The sequence below is a fragment of the Schistocerca gregaria genome, chromosome 9, assembly GCF_023897955.1.
Source record: "Schistocerca gregaria isolate iqSchGreg1 chromosome 9, iqSchGreg1.2, whole genome shotgun sequence".
In the NCBI taxonomy this organism is placed as follows: domain Eukaryota; kingdom Metazoa; phylum Arthropoda; class Insecta; order Orthoptera; family Acrididae; genus Schistocerca; species Schistocerca gregaria.
In genome coordinates, this window is record NC_064928.1 from 130,786,100 (window position 1) to 130,805,604 (window position 19,505).

Consider the following 19,505-nt stretch of genomic DNA (forward strand, 5'->3'; position numbering starts at 1 on the left):
CTCCGCTGCAGAGTGAAAATCTCATTCTGGAGGATATCTCGTACATAAAAAAAAGAAAAAAAGTGTAAAAGTGTTCTTCTTCTGTCCGTTTTTCGCGCGGCGGTTTTCAAAGTCAGTAACTCAGTGCGTCTCTGACGGCGCTTCGACAATAAACACGTTACGTCACAGGTCGTTCACCTTTTACATTCTCACAACGTTATTTGCTAACTGTAGCTGTTTGCGAGCGACTACTCGATTAGTGAATGATTTAAAATTATGAGGCAATCACATAATGCTACATGTTCCATATGTACGAGTAACTTAAATTTTTCGAAGGACGACAAGACTGTCACAGCTTCCAGCTCGTATGCTGAACACTGGGCTTCCAGTGGGAAAAGGCTACGTGAACCGTAACTAGACAAATACACACATAAAAAAATTGCAGCACCGCAGTTCTCAGAACTCCTGAAGATAAACTTTGACTGTGTGTATTGTATTACAGTCCCTTTGACTGGTCAGAGATGTCTTCCGAACGCTCCTTCCTGCAAAAGGATTGGCGCTACTCCCGTCGTGGAAGCGTTCTTACTGAAATCAGCCAGAGCCCCTTCTTCAAGACCTGAAAAAACCTATGCTATGATGGACTTCACTCGATTTCCTTTTTTTTTTTCTTCAGAAGAGCATTCAGTGGTGTTGTTAGCTGGCTGAAATCAGGAGAGAATCAGGCTCGCGAATCTTTAGTTCATAAACTGAATTTTTCTTTCTCAGTTCCACTGCCCCAAACACACTCATGGCAGCCATGCTGAAACAGAACAACAACGAATAATATCTGCTAAACTGAATGCCAAATATTTACTCCAGAAGCAATTTTCACTTCTCCCCAACCAAAGTAAAATACTGTTGGTATCACACACAAGTCATCTTATCCAAACCACGCTCCTTGCTACCAGTGTGTAACAGTAAAGACATTGTTTTCATTACAGTTTTGCCAGCAGAAAACACAGTACAATAAAATAATAACAAAGCCCCCACTAACGACTTTGTCACCACAACTTCCAACTTCCGAAACCCCCAGTCAATGATTTCTCACACAATAACACCAACGGAGAAATTCGCAGTACGAAGAAGGATTTGTGCGACATAAGCGAAAGCTCGTAGGCGTCTTTCTACATCTGAAAAATGATGTCTGTTCACATTTTTAGACAGTCGCAAAAGAGTGGTTCTAGTAACGTCACCATGAGGATACAAATCAGGTTGGCTTTAAAAGCACTACTGTCCATTAAAATTGCTACACCTCGAAGATGACGTGCTACAGACGCGAAATGTAACCGACAGGAAGAAGAGTCTGCGATATGCAAATTGTTAGCTTTTCATAGCATTCACACAAGGTTGGCGCCGGTGGCGACACTTACAACGTGCTGACATGACAAAAGATTCCAACCGATTTCTCATACACAAACAGCAGTTGACCGGCGTTGCCTGGTGAAACGTTGTTGTGATGCCTCGTGTAAGGAGGAGAAATGCGTACCATCACGTTTCCGATTTTGATAAAGGTCGGATTGTAGCCTATCGCGATTGCGGTCTATCGTATCGCGACATTGCTGCTCGCGTTGGTCGAGATCCAATGACTGTAGCGCCTAGAACCGCTCAGCCACTCATGCCGGCTACGTCTCGATCCCTGAGTCAACAGATGGGGACGTTTCCAAGAGAATAACCATCTGTACGAACAGTTCGACGACGTTTAAGCAGCATGGAATATCACAGACAAGAGCGCCTGCGATGGTGTACTCAACGACGAACCTAGGTGCACGAATGAGAAAACGTTATTTTTTCGGATGAATCTAGGTTCTGTTAACAGCATCATGATGGTCGCATCCGTGTTTGGCGACATCGCGGTGAACGCACGTTGTAAGCCTGTATTCTTCATCGCCATACTGGCGTATCACCCGGCGTGATGGTATGGGCTGCCACTGGTTACACGTCTCGGTCTTCTCATGTTCGCACTGTCGGCACTTTGAACAGTGGACGTTACATTTCAGATGTGTTACGACATGTGGCTCTACCCTTCATTCGATCCCTGCGAAACCCTACATTTTAGCAGGAAAATGCACGACCGCATGTTGCAGGTCCTGTACGGGCCTTTCTGGATACAGAAAATATTCGAATGCTGAAGTGGCCAGCACATTCTCCAGATCTCTCACCAACTGAAAACGTCTGGTCAATGGTGGCTGAGCAACTGCCTTGTCACAACACGCCAGTCACTATTCTTGATGAAATGTGGTATCGTATTGAAGCTGCATGGGCAACTGTACCTGTACACGCCATTCAAGCCCTGTTTGACTCAATGTCCAGGCGTATCAAGGCCGTTATTGCGTGAAAATGTAATCACATGTAAGTTCTAGTATAATATATTTGTCCAATGTATACCCGCTTATCATCTGCATTTCTTCTTGGTGTAGGAATTTTAATGGCCAGTAGTGTACACGCTGTAACGTCTGTGTTAGTTTCCTTTAAGATTGGGCATGGTGAGTTGATGTTAGTCAACGGTGCCTTTAAGGTTACAAAGACACCATTATCAACACTTCACCGAGTTTGATCGAGGTCGTGTAATAGGGCTAAGAGAAGGTGAATATTCCTCCTTCTGCGATACTTTTGTAAAGACTTGGTAGGAATGTAGCCACTGTATGTGGCAGCTGGCAACATTGGGCAAGAGAATGAACGGTCGCAATTAGATCGTGCTCCAGAGGGACAGGGGTGGCACTACACAGGTGGAAGAGCATCTTGTTCAGCTTATGATTCTGGTGCATCAAACTGCATCTGCGGCAGCAATTTGAGCAGGAGGTGGCACCACAATGACACAACGACTTGTGGCAAATCGATTATCTCTAGGACAGCTGCCATCCAGATGCCATGTAGCGCGCATTCCACCTGACCCCACACCATCACCATTGTCAACTTCAGTGGTGTCAATCGAGAGGGAGGTCAGGGTGGAGGTCTGTTGGGGGTTAGCACATGAAAACTGGTTCTGCCTCGGAACCAGTGACGGCCATGTGTTGGTTAGAAGGAGGCCAGGGGAGAGCAGGGAACCACCCATCTGCAGGCTAGATGCACTAGACTTATGGTCTAGGCTGCGATTTCGTATGACAGCACAAGCAATCTCGTTCTTATCCCACGCACACTGGCTACCAATTTGTTCCTAAGTTCGGTGATTCGACCTGTACTGTTGGCATTCATTAACGAAATAACAGGTTTTTACCCAAACAGGATAACGCTCGCCCACATACAGCTGTTGCAAGCCAGCATACCCCATAGGATGTCGACATGTTGCCTAGGCCTGCTCAATCAACATATCTGTGTAGAATCGAAAACATATCGGACATCATTGCACGAAAACTCTAGCCAGATCCACAGACGGCATTGAATGTTCCAGTGTTGACCGACCAAGTCCAACAGGCTAAGAACTCCATGCGACAAAGTAATATCCGGCATGTGTGCAACGCAATGGACACACTTTCGCATGCTTGCGTTCAATATTCTGCCTATTACACCGACTGTTATTCTACAAGTACGTCTTGTTTGCAGTGGCTTGTATCTCGCTTACATTAACCTGCTCTCTTGCAAAGTTAACTAGACAAATACACACATCAAAAAAAAGTTTCGCTTCACCGCGGTTCCGAGAACTCCTGAAGATACACAGTACAGTTTGCGAAACTCTCGGAACCGAAATGATACAAACCGTTTTTTGGTGTGTGTATACTCCTGAAATTTCGTTATACTACATTCATTATGTTTTGTTGTTGCGATTTTTTCTGTCAGGGTATAATCAGACAGAATTTTAAAGTACTCTAATATTCATCTTGTTCCAAAGTTCATCTGTGGTGGTTGGAATTGGGTCAGAGCACTGCACCCATCGTTTCACCATATCTCACACATTATCGACTAACGACAAGTCTCGAGTCGGTCAGGCCAGGGCAAAAGGCACCATGAACTCACGTGCTAGTGCAGCAATATGTGATCGTACATTGTCTTACTGAAAAATGGCGTCTGGGGTGTTGTACAGAAAGGGTATGGCTAGGTATTGTGTACATAGTTCCGCATAGTCATAGCGTACCCAACTTTCCCACTGTAGCGGGGCCCCCAAAGCACAACAGCGCAGGGGCAGCGCTCGTCGATCTCCGCACTACGAGATGGCGCTGCCATAGAGACGGACCAAATTCTGCTTCCGCCGATCCGCGTATTAATATGTAACGCAGTCAATGAGATTGCTGCTAACACAGAACCTTTTCTCCTCGCGGATCACACCCGCACAGTGATACGTGAACGTGCAAGGAAATATAACGAGTGTAGAGACCTCCGATTAGTCAGTCTGCATCAGTCTGTACCAGTCTGCATCAGTCTGTACCAGTCTGTACGAGTTCTACATTTGTCTGTACCAGGCTATAGTCAAGTTTCAGTCTGCGCCTAATAAGATTACCATATTCCTGTGCATAGCCATGAAGATAAATGTATAGACACTTTTGTCACGCCGGCCGCGGTGGTCTCGCGGTTCTAGGCGCGCAGTCCAGAGCCGTGCGACTGCTACGGTCGCAGGTTCGAATCCTGCCTCGGGCATGGATGTGTGTGATGTCCTTAGGTTAGTTAGGTTTAAGTAGTTCTAGGTTCTAGGGGACTGATGACCACAACAGTTGAGTCCCATAGTGCTCAGAGCCATTTGAACTTTGAACTTTTGTCACGTATCAGAGATATACGTGAGAATAAGATTAACATACCAAGACCAAAGGAACTTCAGGCTCTGAGCACTATGGGACTTAACAGCTGAGGTCATCAGTCCCCCAGAACTCAGAACTACTTAAACCTAAACCTAACTAACCTAAGGACATCACACACATCCATGCCCGAGGCAGGATTCGAACCTGCAACCGTAGCGGTCGCGTGGTTCCAGACTGAAGCGCCTAGAACCGCTCGGCCACACCGGCCCGCAAAGGAACTTCAGATTGTGAATTGCAAACAGCATCCAGAATCAAGTTACGTAATGTCTATGCTTTTTATTATTTTAATAAATGTGTGGGAAAATTAATCAAGTTCTGTTTAAAGTTGGTCACCGTCAATCTGCTACTCTAAGCGTGCAAGTGGCATTTCTATCGCCTGACCTAACGGCAGAAGATAAACACGCCACGAAAAGACCACGAGGCACTCGTCTACTTCGTTAGAGCGACAGGTCAAATAATCTGATGGTGTGTGTACTCGAGGTCTTACAGTACGCATACCACACTAGGGATCGCAGACTGTCATTCACGTAGGTCACGGTGGTCGCAGCATCCTGAACACACACTGTGATTTGTGGCTGTACCCAATATCACTTCACACCAAAAGACCTCGAGAGCGAAAGTAGTCGTTGTGCTGCCGCTCACCCTGTATGTGGCGAACCAAAAAGCGGCTATCATTTTCAAACAAACAGGAACTGGATTCGTCCGAAAACACTGTCTGATGCCGTTCATAGTGACATCGTTCCATACACCATTGCCGTCTAGCCTGTTTCTGCATTTAACGCTTGCGGCGACGGCGGCGTCGGAGTGTCACCCCCGACAGTGTATGATGCATTACACTACATCTACATGACTACTCTGCAATTCACATTTAAGTGCTTGGCAGAGAGTTCATCGAACCACAATCATACTATCTCTCTACTATTCCACTCCCGAACAGCGAGCGGGAAAAACGAACACCTAAACCTTTCTGTTCGAGCTCTGATTTCTCTTATTTTATTTTGATGATCATTCCTACCTATGTAGGTTGGGCTCAACAAAATATTTTCGCATTCGGAAGAGAAAGTTGGTGACTGAAATTTCGTGAAAAGGTCTCGCCGCGACGAAAAACGTCTATGCTGTAATGACTTCCATCCCAACTCGTGTATCATATCTGCCACACTCTCTCCCCTATAACGCGATAATACAAAACGAGCTGCCATTTTTTGCACCCTTTCGATGTCCTCCGTCAATCCCACCTGGTAAGGATCCCACACCGCGCAGCAATATTCTAACAGAGGACGAACGAGTGTAGTGTAAGCTGTCTCTTTAGTGGACTTGTTGCATCTTCTAAGTGTCCTGCCAATGAAACGCAACCTTTGGCTCGCCTTCCCGACAATATTATGTATGTGGTCCTTCCAACTGAAGTTGTTCGTAATTTTAACACCCAGGTACTTAGTTGAATTGACAGCCTTGAGAATTGTACTATTTATCGAGTAATCGAATTCCAACGGGTTTCTTTTGGAACTCATGTGGATCATCTCACACTTTTCGTTATTTAGCGTCAACTGCCACCTGACACACCATACAGCAATCTTTTCTAAATCGCTTTGCAGCTGATACTGGTCTTCGGATGACCTTACTAGACGGTAAATTACAGCATCATCTGCGAACAGTCTAAGAGAACTGCTCAGATTGTCACCCAGGTCATTTATATAGATCAGGAACAGGACGCTTCCCTGGGGAACACCTGATATCACTTCAGTTTTACTCGATGATTTGCCGTCTATTACTACGAACTGCGACCTTCCTGACAGGAAATCACGAATCCAGTCGCACAACTGAGACGATACCCCATAGCTCCGCAGCTTGATTAGGAGGAACGGTGTCAAAAGCTTTCCGGAAATCTAGAAATACGGAATCAACTTGAGATCCCCTGTCGATAGCGGCCATTACTTCGTGCGAATAAAGAGCTAGCTGCGTTGCACAAGAACGATGTTTTCTGAAGCCATGCTGATTACGTGTCAATAGATCGTTCCCTTCGAGGTGATTCATAATGTTTGAATACAGTATATACTCCAAAACCCTACTGCAAACCGACGTAAACGATATAGGTCTGTAGTTAAATGGATTACTCCTACTACCCTTCTTGAACACTGGTACGACCTGCGCAATTATCCAATCTGTAGGTACAGATCTATCGGTGAGCGAGCGGTTGTATATGAGTGCTAAGTAGGGAGCTATAGTATCAGCGTAATCTGAAAGGAACCTAATCGGTATACAATCTGGACCTGAAGACTTGCCCGTATCAAGCGATTTGAGTTGCTTCGCAACCCCTAAGGTATCTACTTCTAAGAAACTCATGCTAGCAGATGTTCGTGTTTCAAATTCTGGAATATTCCATTCGTCTTCCCTGGTGAAGGAATTTCGGAAAACTGCGTTCAATAATTCCGCTTTAGCGGCACAGTCGTCGATAACAGTACCATCGGCACTGCGCAGCGAAGGTATTGACTGCGTCTTGCCGCTTGTGTACTTTACATACGACACTGTTGTGGCAGAGCCGAGGACGACGGAGATCTGTTCTGCAATGACGTTCAGACGACGTTTCTATCTTTTCGAGGAAGGGGGTGTGCAGCCTGACGCATTCTTCGTGTTCTACGGCGTCCCATAAAGTATTCCGTACACACCCGTTGCACTGCCGAAACATCTCGTCCCACACGAGCAGCGGTATCCCAGGTGGATGCACCACATACCCTCATGCCAATAATACGTCCTCTTCAAAACTCGCTGATTTGACAGTAAGGTTCGCGAATACGTCTGCGAGATACGCTGCGCGTCTGCTCAACTCACAGGGATCCATTACCTACGGTTTATAGAGACAACAAGAGCCGCAGACACATTTCACCGTGATATCAATGTTGACCTTGAACCCGCGGGCCGACATGTTTCTAATGCTAAGCATTTCTACAGAACATACTAATGTATATGTCCTGTGACTATGAACGTCCTATATCTAGTTTTTCATGGTGTTCTGTTTTTTTTCTGAAAATTGTGTTTTATGAGTCTGACTTGGTTATCCGAGCACGTTACGTAACTGATTGATGGCGCAGCGGGCGGGAGAGATAATGACATCCTTTTGGCAAGTCATCCGGCCGCGCGCGGCCTGCTGTCTGGAGACGCTAAACTAACGGCCACACGAAGGACGTATCCTACTCTTATTTCTGTGGGAAACAGGAGGAACCCCTTGCTGACAGCTACATAACAATACATCCTCAGGCCATCCAAACCTTAATGTCGATTTTATACAGATTTCTTGAACATGCTGTACGTTCGAATACAATAAATATACGTGACAAGAAAAGCGTCTGTCGACCAATCAATATGGATTTAAAAAGCATCGCTGTAGCGAAATTCGCAGCCCTTATAGCCGCACGATACCCTCCGAACCCGGATGAAGGGACATTCGGACATTTCCGGAAAGTGTTTGACACAGTATCGCACTGCAGGCTGTCAACGAAGGTCCAGGCATATGGAATAGATTCTCAGACAGGCAAATTGATGGAAGTTTTTAAGCAATAGAAAACAGAGACAATAGTAAAGGCAGGAGTGCTCCAGGAAAGTCTGATAGGATCGCCCTTGTTCTCGACATACTGTTCATTGACGATCTGTGGGGTAAGGTGAGATGCGCGGGATTAGCTGAGTGGTCTTAGGCGCTGCAGTCATGGACTGTGCGGCTGCTCCCGGCCGAGGTTCGAGTCCTCCCTTGGCCATGGCCGGCCGTGGTGGCCCAGCGGTTCTAGGCGCTCAGTCCGGAACCGCGCGACTGCCACGGTCGCAGGTTCGAATCCTGCCTCGGGCATGGATGTGTGTGGTGTCCTTAGGTTAGTTAGGTTTAAGTAGTTCTAAGTTCTAGGGGACTGATGACCACAGATGTTAAGTCCCATAGTGCTCAGAGCCATTTGAACCATTTGAACCTTGGCCATGGGTGTGTGTGTTTGTGCTTAGGGTAATTTATGTTAAGTAGTGTGTAAGCTTAGGGACTGATGACCTTAGCTGTTAAGTCCCATAAGACTCCACACACATTTGAACATTGTTTTTTTGGTAAAAGCACAGTATAAACGATTTTAGAGAATACGTCCTCTTAAGTATGAAATAGTAAGTGAACTGCATATTTTGATGCACTGAGCTAACAAACAACATGCTTCTACCCATGTCTGGAACCACTCGTTCTGCTAGCAACGCAGCTACTTGCCTGAATACTACAATTCAGCACTTTTCCCAGTTTACTCCCCAATAACTTCAGGCACCTACAACTCAGTCAGCAATGATGTTTATAAACAGTAAGGCCAGTATTACACTATCATATTTCTTTGACAAATATATGCTCAGATATTTGTCAAATTTATTTAACATATATATTTGAAGTGACGTTAAAAAGGGTCATCATATTTTTCGTCGCAGTTCGAGATGGTTGACAACAATAACTTGTTATGCGGAGCAGTTGCATGTACCACAATTGCACTGTGTGCGCAATTGGAAGTGAGGAAAAATAAGAAACGCACCCGGCTGAAGCCGTGGGCTTTATGACGAGACGATAAAAACATTCAACAAAATTTGTTACGTGAGCTTCTAATGGAGGACGGGAAGTCGTACATAAATTACGTGAGAATGGATGAGCATACTTTTCCGTATTTGCTCAGTGAAGCGTCTCGCCATATCACAAAGCACAATACTCACTTAATAACTGCTATATCTGCAGAGGACAGGCTCACAGTGACACTACGGTTTCTTGCTACATGAGACAGTTACTCTAGCTTACAGTACAGGAATCGAATACCACGGTGCAAATTAACTAAAATAACACCTGAAACATGTAAAGCACTGTTCTTGTTGTTGTTGTGGTCTTGATTCAAGAGGCTGGTTTGATGCAGCTCTCCATGCTACTCTATCCTGTGCAGGCTTCTTCATCTCCCAGTACCTACTGCAACCTACATCTGAATCTGATCAGTGAATTCATCTCTTCGTCTCCCTCTGCGATTTTTACCATCCACGGTGCCCTACAATCCCTTGATGCCGCAGAACATGTCCTACCAACCGATCCCTTCTTCTAGTCAAGTTATGCCACAAACTCCTCTTCTCCCCAATTCTATTCAATACCTCCTCATTAGTTATGTGATCTACGCATCTAATCTTCAGCAGTCCTCTGTAGCACCACATTTCGAAAGCTTCTATTCTCTTCTTGTCCAAACTATTTATCTTCCATGTTTCACTTCCATACATGGCTACACTCCATACAAAAACTTCCAGAAACGACTTCCTGATACTTTAATGTATACTCGATGCTAACAAATTTCTCATCTTCAGAAACGCTTTCCTTGCCATTTCCAGTCTACATTTTATATCGTCTTTACTTCGACCATCATCAGTTATTTTGATCTCCAAATAACAAAACTCATCTACTACTTTACTCATTTCTTAATCTAATTCCCTCAGCATGAACTGATTTAATTCGACTACATTCCATTATCCTTGCTTTGCTTTTGTTGGTGTTCATCTTATACCCTTCTTTGAAGACACTGTTCATTCCGTTCAGCTGCTCTTCCAGGTCCTTTACTGTTTCTGACATAATTACAATGTCATCGGTGAACCTCAAAGTTTTTATTTCTTTTCCATGGATTATAATTCCTACTGCTTGCTCAATATACAGACTGAATAACATCGGGGATAGGCCACAACCCTGTCTCGCTCCCTTCCCAACCACTGCTTCCCTTTCGTGCTCCTCAACTCTAATAACTTCCATCTGGTTTCTGTACACATTGTAAATAGCCTTTCGCTCCCTGTATTTTACCCCTGCTACCTTCAGAAATTGAAAGAGAGTATTCCAGTCAACATTGTCCAAAAGCTTTCTCTAAGTCTACAAATGCTAGAAACGTAGGTTTGCCTTTCCTTAATCTATTTTCTACGATAAGTCGTAGGGTCAGAATTGCTTCACGTGTTCCAGCATTTCTACGGAATCCAAACTGATCTTCCCCGAGCTCGTCTGTTACTAGTTTTACCATTCGTTTGTAAAGAATTCGTGTTAGTATTTTGCAGCTGTGACTTATTAAACTGATAGTTCGGTAATTTTCACATCTGTCAACACCTGCGTTCTTTGGGATTGGAATTATTATATTCTTCTTGAAGTCTGAGGGTATTTCGCCTGTCTCCTACATCTTACTCACCAGATGGAAGAGTTTTGTCTGGCTTGGCTCTCCCGAGGCTATCAGTAGTTCTAATGGAATGTTGTCTATTCCCAGGGCCTTGTTGCGACTTACGTCTTTCAGTGCTGTCAAACTCTTCAAGCTGTATCACATCTCCTATTTCATCTTCATCCTCTTCGATTTCCATAATATTGCCGGCAGGAACACCGCCCTTGTATAGACCCTCCATATACTCCTTCCATCTTTCTGCTTTCCCTTCTTCGCTTCGAACTTGGTTTCCATCTGAGCTCTTAATATTCATGCAAGTGTTTCTCTTTTCTCCAAACGTCTCTTTAATTTTTCTGTAGGCAGTATCTATCTTACTCCTAGTGATATACGCCTCTACGTCCTTACATTTCTCCTTTAGCTTAGCTATTTTGCACTTCCTGTCGATCCCATTTTTGAGACGTTTGTTTTCCTTTTTGCCTGCTTCATTTAGTGCATCTTTGTATTTTCTCCTTGCATCAATCAGATTCAATATCAAAATGAAATATGTCGATGCGTAGTTTTGCTTTCTCGTGAGAGTAGCTTGAATTCAGTCCATTGATTTTCTTTTTTATGTCGTCACCTGTGCACCTAGCTAATTACAGCTCCAAAATTTTTTTGTAGCTCTCCAGCCTTCTTAATCTATTTTTGTACTCAGGATGCCCCACGCTGTAAAGCGCCTCATCACCTACATACAATTCTAATAATTTTGTAGTTGACAGCACACACAGTACTTCGCGGCCATGTTTACAAACACACTACTGGTGACAGAACGATGCAGTGATGCTAGCGCTCCAAATGGTAACATTTCACATTGCAGTGAGCAGAAGACAAGTGACTTATGATCAAATCTACAGCGAGATCCTAGATTTGATTGTATTTATTGGACGACAGGCGAGATATGACAAAGTCCCCTACAACACCACCAAATTTCTTTGATATAAATATTTGACATATCAACTTTGACAAAGAAATATGGTAGTGTAATACAGGCCTAATCAGCGACAAGGGCCAGACGAAACCATCAGCCAAATCATCCCGTGTCGCCCAGAAAATATAGACACCAACATACACGTTTCATTAAGCATCGGCTCCGATTTGTACACAAATAGCATTAATATATGATGGTAACCGCCACTGTTACCGACACGGAGTAAGTAGGCGGTTCTGCAGAGGTAGAGGGAGGACGTCTTGCAGGGAGAGCGAGTCGAATAGTCGATACTTCCAGGTCGACGGCTGAATGTAGAAGGGCACACCACCGACCTGCCCGATAAGAAGCTAAATATCTGGACATGCTCCCATGTCGCACTCAAGACGACAGGGAGTGGACCGTGGCTGGAAACTCACTTTCACTTCAACCATAATTTCTCAGCTCACAATATGAATTAACAAGGAAATGATTCCAAACATTACTCAAAATGGTTCAAATGGCTCTGAGCAGTATGGGACTCAACAACTGGTAATGTGGTCATCAGTCCCCTAGGACCTAGAACTACTTAAACCTAACTAACCTAAGGACATCACACACATCGATGCCCGAGGCAGGATTCGAACCTGCGACCGTAGCGGTCGCTCGGTTCCAGACTGAAGCGCCTAGAATCGCTCGGCCCCATCTGCCGGCTAAACATTACTCTTCGGATGACAAGGTACTATTTAAAAAAAAAAGGACATCATGACTTGAATACATGGGGTAAACCTACATCATCCAGCTACCACACACGGCAGAAATCACAATCGTGCAATTTCTAACACAATAGCAATCATCTTAAGGGCACATTCTCATTTCGGTATATCCACATTCACGTAAACTTAACTTCGGAAATGCGCGGTCTAAAAACCTTTCATTTTGGGGGCTCCTCAGCAACCAGGTGACCGGATGACAAAACACAAAATTCGGCAGGCGCAACAAACCATAATTTTTATGTGATCCGCAACTTGTCGCGCCATACCATTCCACCCAGAGCTGACCCTCTGGTTCAGAGAGACTAGCCGTCTTCCAGCATTCCAAGGTTTTTCCATTTTCTGATTGGTTATGCACGAGTTATTATGGGCGTACTTCCAGTTACCCGAGGTCTGTGCAGCACGCTCTCTCTCCGGAAGCAAATTATAAGTCACCACAAGTTGGTGAGCAGTGAAACAGGTTTAAACGCAAACGTCAAGCTAGCTAGTGTGGCTTATTGTGCTCCGTGTATGGCCATATTGAAAGCATATATTAGCTCGTTGAGAATAACGGTGTCCTCGGGCTGTTTTGAATAGTGTGCTTGACCTGGTACACGTTCCGTACTGTGTAAATTATTTGCGAGACACTGTCAATAAGATAATTATCGCCATGAACGCGAATGGTCTATAGACAAGTTTGACGACAAATAACCACACGCCTGGCATCATACATCTGCCAGACGTCGCGGCGACGTTATTGTGGCTTTACTGACGGCGAAGTTCTGCGGACAGAACCAGATGTCCATCGTAAAAAGCCAGAACTCAAACTGAAAGCAACACCGAGGGAAGAGGTGAAACGACTCCGAAAGGGGACGAAATGACCACCAGTATGTTGGACAGCCGTGGAGTGAAAATATGAGTTACTAATAATACTAATGAGAGAAATGCTTATGGATAGAAGCTATGTAAATGTCTGCAAACAAACTTATTCTCCGCCCCTGTGTATAGCAGTTGCAGCATTCTTTAGTGAAAGACAACTTCCACAACAGTAGTGCTCTCACTTACGATACATCTCGAGCATTACCTGTTAGTCGTCTTATGTGAGTAGACAAATTAATTTTGTTGAGCTAGTGTTTATGTGTTAAGAGTTGCTTTCGGTTCTTTACGTCAGTGCTTGTTCGGTGTTGTTAAATGACTTTTTATGTAAAATACACTCTTATAACTGCTGAGAAGTGTTTAATTTGCAAGTGTGATGTTATCGCTCGCCTATGTAGTGTAAAGCAATGTCACCATTTTGCAGTCACTTCGTGGTGAGCTAATGAGTGACCACAAAGTTACAGCATTTCTCTCACCATTTTCTGAGTTACTGGTACACTGCAAAAATCTCTTACATTCCGGAATTTCTGCCACTTGTAGAGTGGGCTGCACTGAGTGGAGCCATTTACTGCACAAGCACAGAATTTCTTGCAATATGGGTGCCTATTTGTCTGATGGAACAGAAGTGGTCACGTTCTAGTCTAGAAAACTATTCAACTGTAATGCGTTACTTGGCTGATGTTGAAATATCTGAAGTTCCATAACATCTAAGTGGCCTACTTCTGTTGCAGACAGAGGCAATTTGAAACGTCCCCTTAGAAAAATTATTGAATTACTGTGCTGATAAATCTCTTACATTATTTGATTTTCAAACAGCTGAGCAAAACTGAACGTACTCAGACATTTCGCTCTTTACCTATTCTGATCAACACTAAACTGACACACAATATTTTTAGCGCAACGCAATCTGACTTTTAATAATCCCTACTAAAGAATGGCCCTGACTAACATTAACCTATACCTTTCACAAATCACTTACCTCACAAAAATCTTCGTCGAACTACTGCAATGCAGCGAGCGCCACTACTGCCAGCTAAATAAAAGATTCAAACTACTGAAGGTACTAACTACTGATAGGCATAGTTAGCAAATGAAAGATTTTGATAGAGAACAAACAATGCATTTACCTTAATAGTGTTCAAAAGTCATAATATATATAGCAGTTCATGACATCCATTCTTACAAATGTACTGTTTCTGATGGACACTGGTCCAGATCGTCCGCTCTCACAAATCCGCCATCTCACTTCCCCACATCCACCACTGCTGGCGGCTCATCTCCAAGTGCGCAACGCTACCCGCTGTTACCATCCATCTCACAAACACTACAATAGCAAACAACAATGCAAACAAGCCACAGACTGCACGCAGCCATCCAGTGATTTTCATATACGTGGCGTTACCAATAAAAAAAACTAAACAGCCTACTTACAAATTTAAGCCGCTGGGCCTCTTGAGAACTTGGGAGAGCTGAGGGTGGATTTATGCATTATTATGCCACATCCTCTGAAATCTATTCCTGACAATGGATTCTGGAGACAATGAAATCGACAACGGTAGATACTTGACAGCTCAGCTGTTGAAAGTTTTTTATATAAAAACTGAAAAGCTACGAATAAGAACTCATTTAATAAACTGAAAATATATTTAAGCACAGCTCAGTAAAGTTATTTTGTCTACTCGCAGAAGAGAAGTGGACAGACCCTACACAACTAAATGTAAGAGATCATCTACATGAGTGCTGAAAGGAAGCCGTTAAACTTCGGCTATACGATACATCACTCAAATCTAAAGGCCGTAAATTCAACTAAATACGTAGGTATTACAATTACGACCAACTTAGTCCGCCCCCGTTAAATGAGTGGTCAGCGCGACGGAATGTCACGCCAAGGAGCCTGGGTTCGATTCCTGGCTGGAACAGAAGATATTCTCCGCTCAGGGACTGAGTATTGTGTTGTCCTCATCATCATTTCATCCCCATCTCCAAGTCACCCAATGTGACCAATTGAGTACTTGTTCTCGGCCGCCGAACTTCCCCGAATGGGGGACTCTCGGCCCACAATGCCGTACGCTCATTTCCATTTCCAAGACCAACATAAATTGGAGGAAAATGTTGTGGGGAAGGCTAACCAAAGACTGCGTCTCATTGGCAGGACACCTAGAAAATGTAACAGATATACTAAGTAGACTGCCTACACTACGCTTCTCCGTCTTCTTCTATAATACTGTTGTGCGTTGTCAGATACGATTGACGAAGTACATCGAAAAAGTTCAAAGAAGGGCAGCACTTTTGTATTATCGCGAAATAAGGGAGAGAGTGTCACTGAAATGATACAGAATTTGCTGTGGACATAATTAAAACAAAGGCGTTTTCCGTTGCGGCGGAATCTTCCCACGAAATTCCAATCACCAACTTTCTCCTCCGATGCCAAAATAGTTTGTTGACCCAACCTACATGGGGAGAGACGATCACCATGATAAAATAAGGGATATCATAGCTTGTATGCAAAGATATAGGTGTTCGTTCTTTCAGCGCGCTGTAGCAGATTGGAATAATAGAGAATTGTGAAGGTGGTTCGATGATCCATCTGCCAGGGACCGATTTGCGGAGTATCCATATAGATGTAGACGTAGATCTAGAAAATGCTGTGGAGGTATATTCTTAGGTAAACTGAAAAGGTGAAGTAAGTGTCCTTTCCCGCATTAGCATTATGAGTGCTGTACAAGATCACTAAGAATCAATCTTCCCTCTGACGGGAAGTATGCAGAGAGTCACGTAGTTTCCTTCCGTATGTGTTTCTTGCATAAGTAACTCATATCTGTATTCCACATATTGGTAATGCACTTTCAGGAAATTAGTCACTCGTCGGGTGTATCTGTATACTTCATCTGCACACTGACTGTTTACACTCCCGGTGGCTACGAACTTGTCATACAAAGCCTTGATAGTCTTACCGTCTAGTGGCTCTGTTTGAATTTGAAAAAAAATTCACGTCGGAAATTTCTTTGGACAGCAATGACTGATTTCATTTCCACATACCACACTGACCATCGGACTCTCTCTCGAGATGTGGTCATTTCTACCAATTATTTACCAACTGAAACAAAACAAAAAGAATTTTGAACTGCTTTTCATAATTCCACAAAACGCTAGTATCTACACTGAATCGGAAGAGAAACTCCAATAGGTATGCGTATTCAGATACAGAGATATGTAAACAGACAGATTACGGCGCTGCGGTCGACAACGCCTATATAAGATCATAAGATATATATCTGGCGCAGTTGTTAGATTGGTTACTGTTGCTAAAGTGGCAAGTTACCAATATTTAAATTAGTGTGAACGTGGTGTTATAGTCGGCGCAGGAACGATGGTACACAGCATCTCCGAGGTAGCGATGAACTGGGGATTTTCCCATACGTCCATTTCACGAGTGTACCCTGAATATCAGGAATCCAGTAAAACATCAAATCTCCGATATCGCAGCGGCCGGAAAAAGATCCAGCAAGAACGGGAACAATGACTGAAGAGACTCGTTCAACGTTACAGAAGTGCATCCCTTCCGCAGATTGCTGAAGATTTCAATGCTGGGCCATCAGAAAGTGTCAGCGTGCGAACCATTCAACGAAAGATCATCGATATTGGCCCACTCGTGCACTCTTGATGATTGCACGACACAAAGCTGTGCGCCTCGTCTGGGCCTCTCAACACCGACATTGGACTGTTGATGACTGTAAACATGTTGCCTGGTCGGACGACTCTCGTTTCAAATTGTATTGAGTGGATGGACGTGTAAGGGTATGGAGACAACCTCATGAATCGATGGACCCTACATGTCAGCAGGGGACTGTACAAGCTGGTGGAGGCTCTGAAATGCTGTGGGCGGGTGCAGTTGAAGTGATATGGGACCCCTGATACGTCCAGTCACGACTCTGACGTTTGACGGGTACGTACGCATCATGTCTGATCACCTGCACCCATTTGAGTCCATTGTGCTTGTGGTTGGCAGGAGAGGCAACCGTGTTACTGAAGGAGGCCGAAATGCACGCGTCTCAGCTCACGCAGGCTGGCGTGAGGTCTGGAACATGACAAGGGAATTAGAATTGAGAAAAACGGACGTAGCTGGTGGAATAACTTTAATGGAGAACGTCGCTCTTTATGGTACATGATTCACAATATCAATAGTACAGATACTGGCGCCTTGCTAGGTCGTAGCAAATAACGTAGCTGAAGGCTATGCTAACTATCGTCTCGGCAAATGAGAGCGTAGAAGGCAGTGAACCGTCGCTAGCAAAGTCGGCTGTACAACTGGGGCGACTGCTAGGAAGTCTCTCTAGACCTGCCGTGTGGCGGCGTTCGGTGTACAATCAATTGATAGTGGCGACACGATGGTCCGACGTATACTACCGGGCCGCGGCCGATTTAAAGGCTACCACCTAGCAAGTGTGGTGTCTGGCGGTGACACCACAGTGCATTCCGGCGGACTTGGGCAATTCCAGCAGGACAATGTGACGTCCCGCACGTCCAGAATAGCTACAGAGTGGCTCCAGGAACAGGAGTTTAAACAGTTCCACTGTCACCAAATTCCCCACCCAGGCATGAACATTATTGAGCATATTTGGGATGTGTTGCAAAGTGCTGTTCAGAAGAGATCTCCACGCCCTCGTACTCTTACGGATTTATGGGAGCTCTGGATGATTCAGTTCCCTCCAGCACTACTTCACACGTTAGTCGAGTCCATGCCATGTCATTTTGTGGCACTTCTGCGAGCTTGTGGAGGCCCTACACGATATTAGGCAGGTGTACCAGTTTCTTTGGCTCTTCAGTTTGTGTGTAATACTTTTTTAATTGAATTTGAAAATGAAGGAGCTTTCATATGGATACCCTGTATAAGCCCTCATCCCTCACCCTCCTCTCTCTCTCTCTCTCTCTCTCTCTCTCTCTCTCTGTGTGTGTGTGTGTGTGTGTGTGTGTGTGTGTGTGTGTTGACTTCCTTCCAGCTGCAGCTTCTTCCCCACGTCCTATTATATGCATGTGTTATTTATTGTTATTTCAGCCACCACAGCCAGCAGCTGGGTGGAGCGGAGTCCGAGACGCCACTAAACATGGCAACATCGCGCCCCAGATCGACATGCTTACGGGGAAGTATGGGGGCGACGAGGACTGCCTCTTCATCAACGTCTGCACGCCCAGGGTATGTCATGATTACCTTCACTTTTAAGTGCTTTACAGGCGTAGTAGCTTTACTCAACAGTCTGGTCTGGTAAGTGATGGAGGTGTCGCCATTTCAGGTCCAACAATGGTTGATGGTGCTGTGCCTAGGAATCCTGCACTATGGGTTCGCTAGAAAATAATCAAACAACTCATATTAATGAGTTTTATTACGACTAGGTAATTACAAAACTTTGATATTACATATATGTGTCACAAGCAAAAGGCGACATACAAAACAGTCTGTGCAGTGACTGCTGATCTCTAACTGAGCTACATAAGAGTACTAGTGAAGAGGCTACGATACGCCGGCCATCGAAGTTGCTAATGCTGAAGCTGCCATCGAAGTGGGCTGCTACGTGTCTGTGTCAACGCTTATGTCGTCTTTGTGGTGTCACTGCCAGACACCTCACTTGCTAGGTGGTTGCCTTTAAATCGGCCGCGGTCCGTTAGTATACGTCGGACCCGCGTGTCGCCACTATCAGTGATTGCAGACCGAGCGCCGTCACATGGCAGGTCTAGTCTAGAGAGAGTCCCTAGCACTCGCCCCAGTTGAACAGCCGACTTTGCTAGCGATGGTCCACTGTCTACATACGTTCTCATTTGCAGAGAAGACAGTTTAGTATAGCCTTCAGTACGTCATTTGCTACGACCTAGCAAGGCGCCATATTCTTCAAGAATGTATTTTGAACTGATAATATTGTGAATCTTGTACCGTCAAGAGCGACGTTCATTATTAATGGATTAAAGTTAAGTATCAAACTAATTACGTCAGCTTTCTGAATTCTAATTCCTTGTCATGTTCCAGACCTCA

The 19,505-nt window shown here is 44.5% G+C and overlaps 1 protein-coding gene across 1 annotated transcript in view; it reads left to right on the forward strand.

Annotated features, from left to right (window-relative positions):
- Positions 1 to 19,505, forward strand: part of LOC126292207 (esterase FE4-like) — a 171,969-nt gene that overhangs the window by 16,342 nt on the left and 136,122 nt on the right. Inside the window, exon 2 of the mRNA XM_049986059.1 lies at positions 18,537 to 18,674. Within this exon, the coding sequence (XP_049842016.1) occupies positions 18,537 to 18,674 (138 nt within the window). The remainder of the gene's footprint in view (positions 1 to 18,536; positions 18,675 to 19,505) is intronic.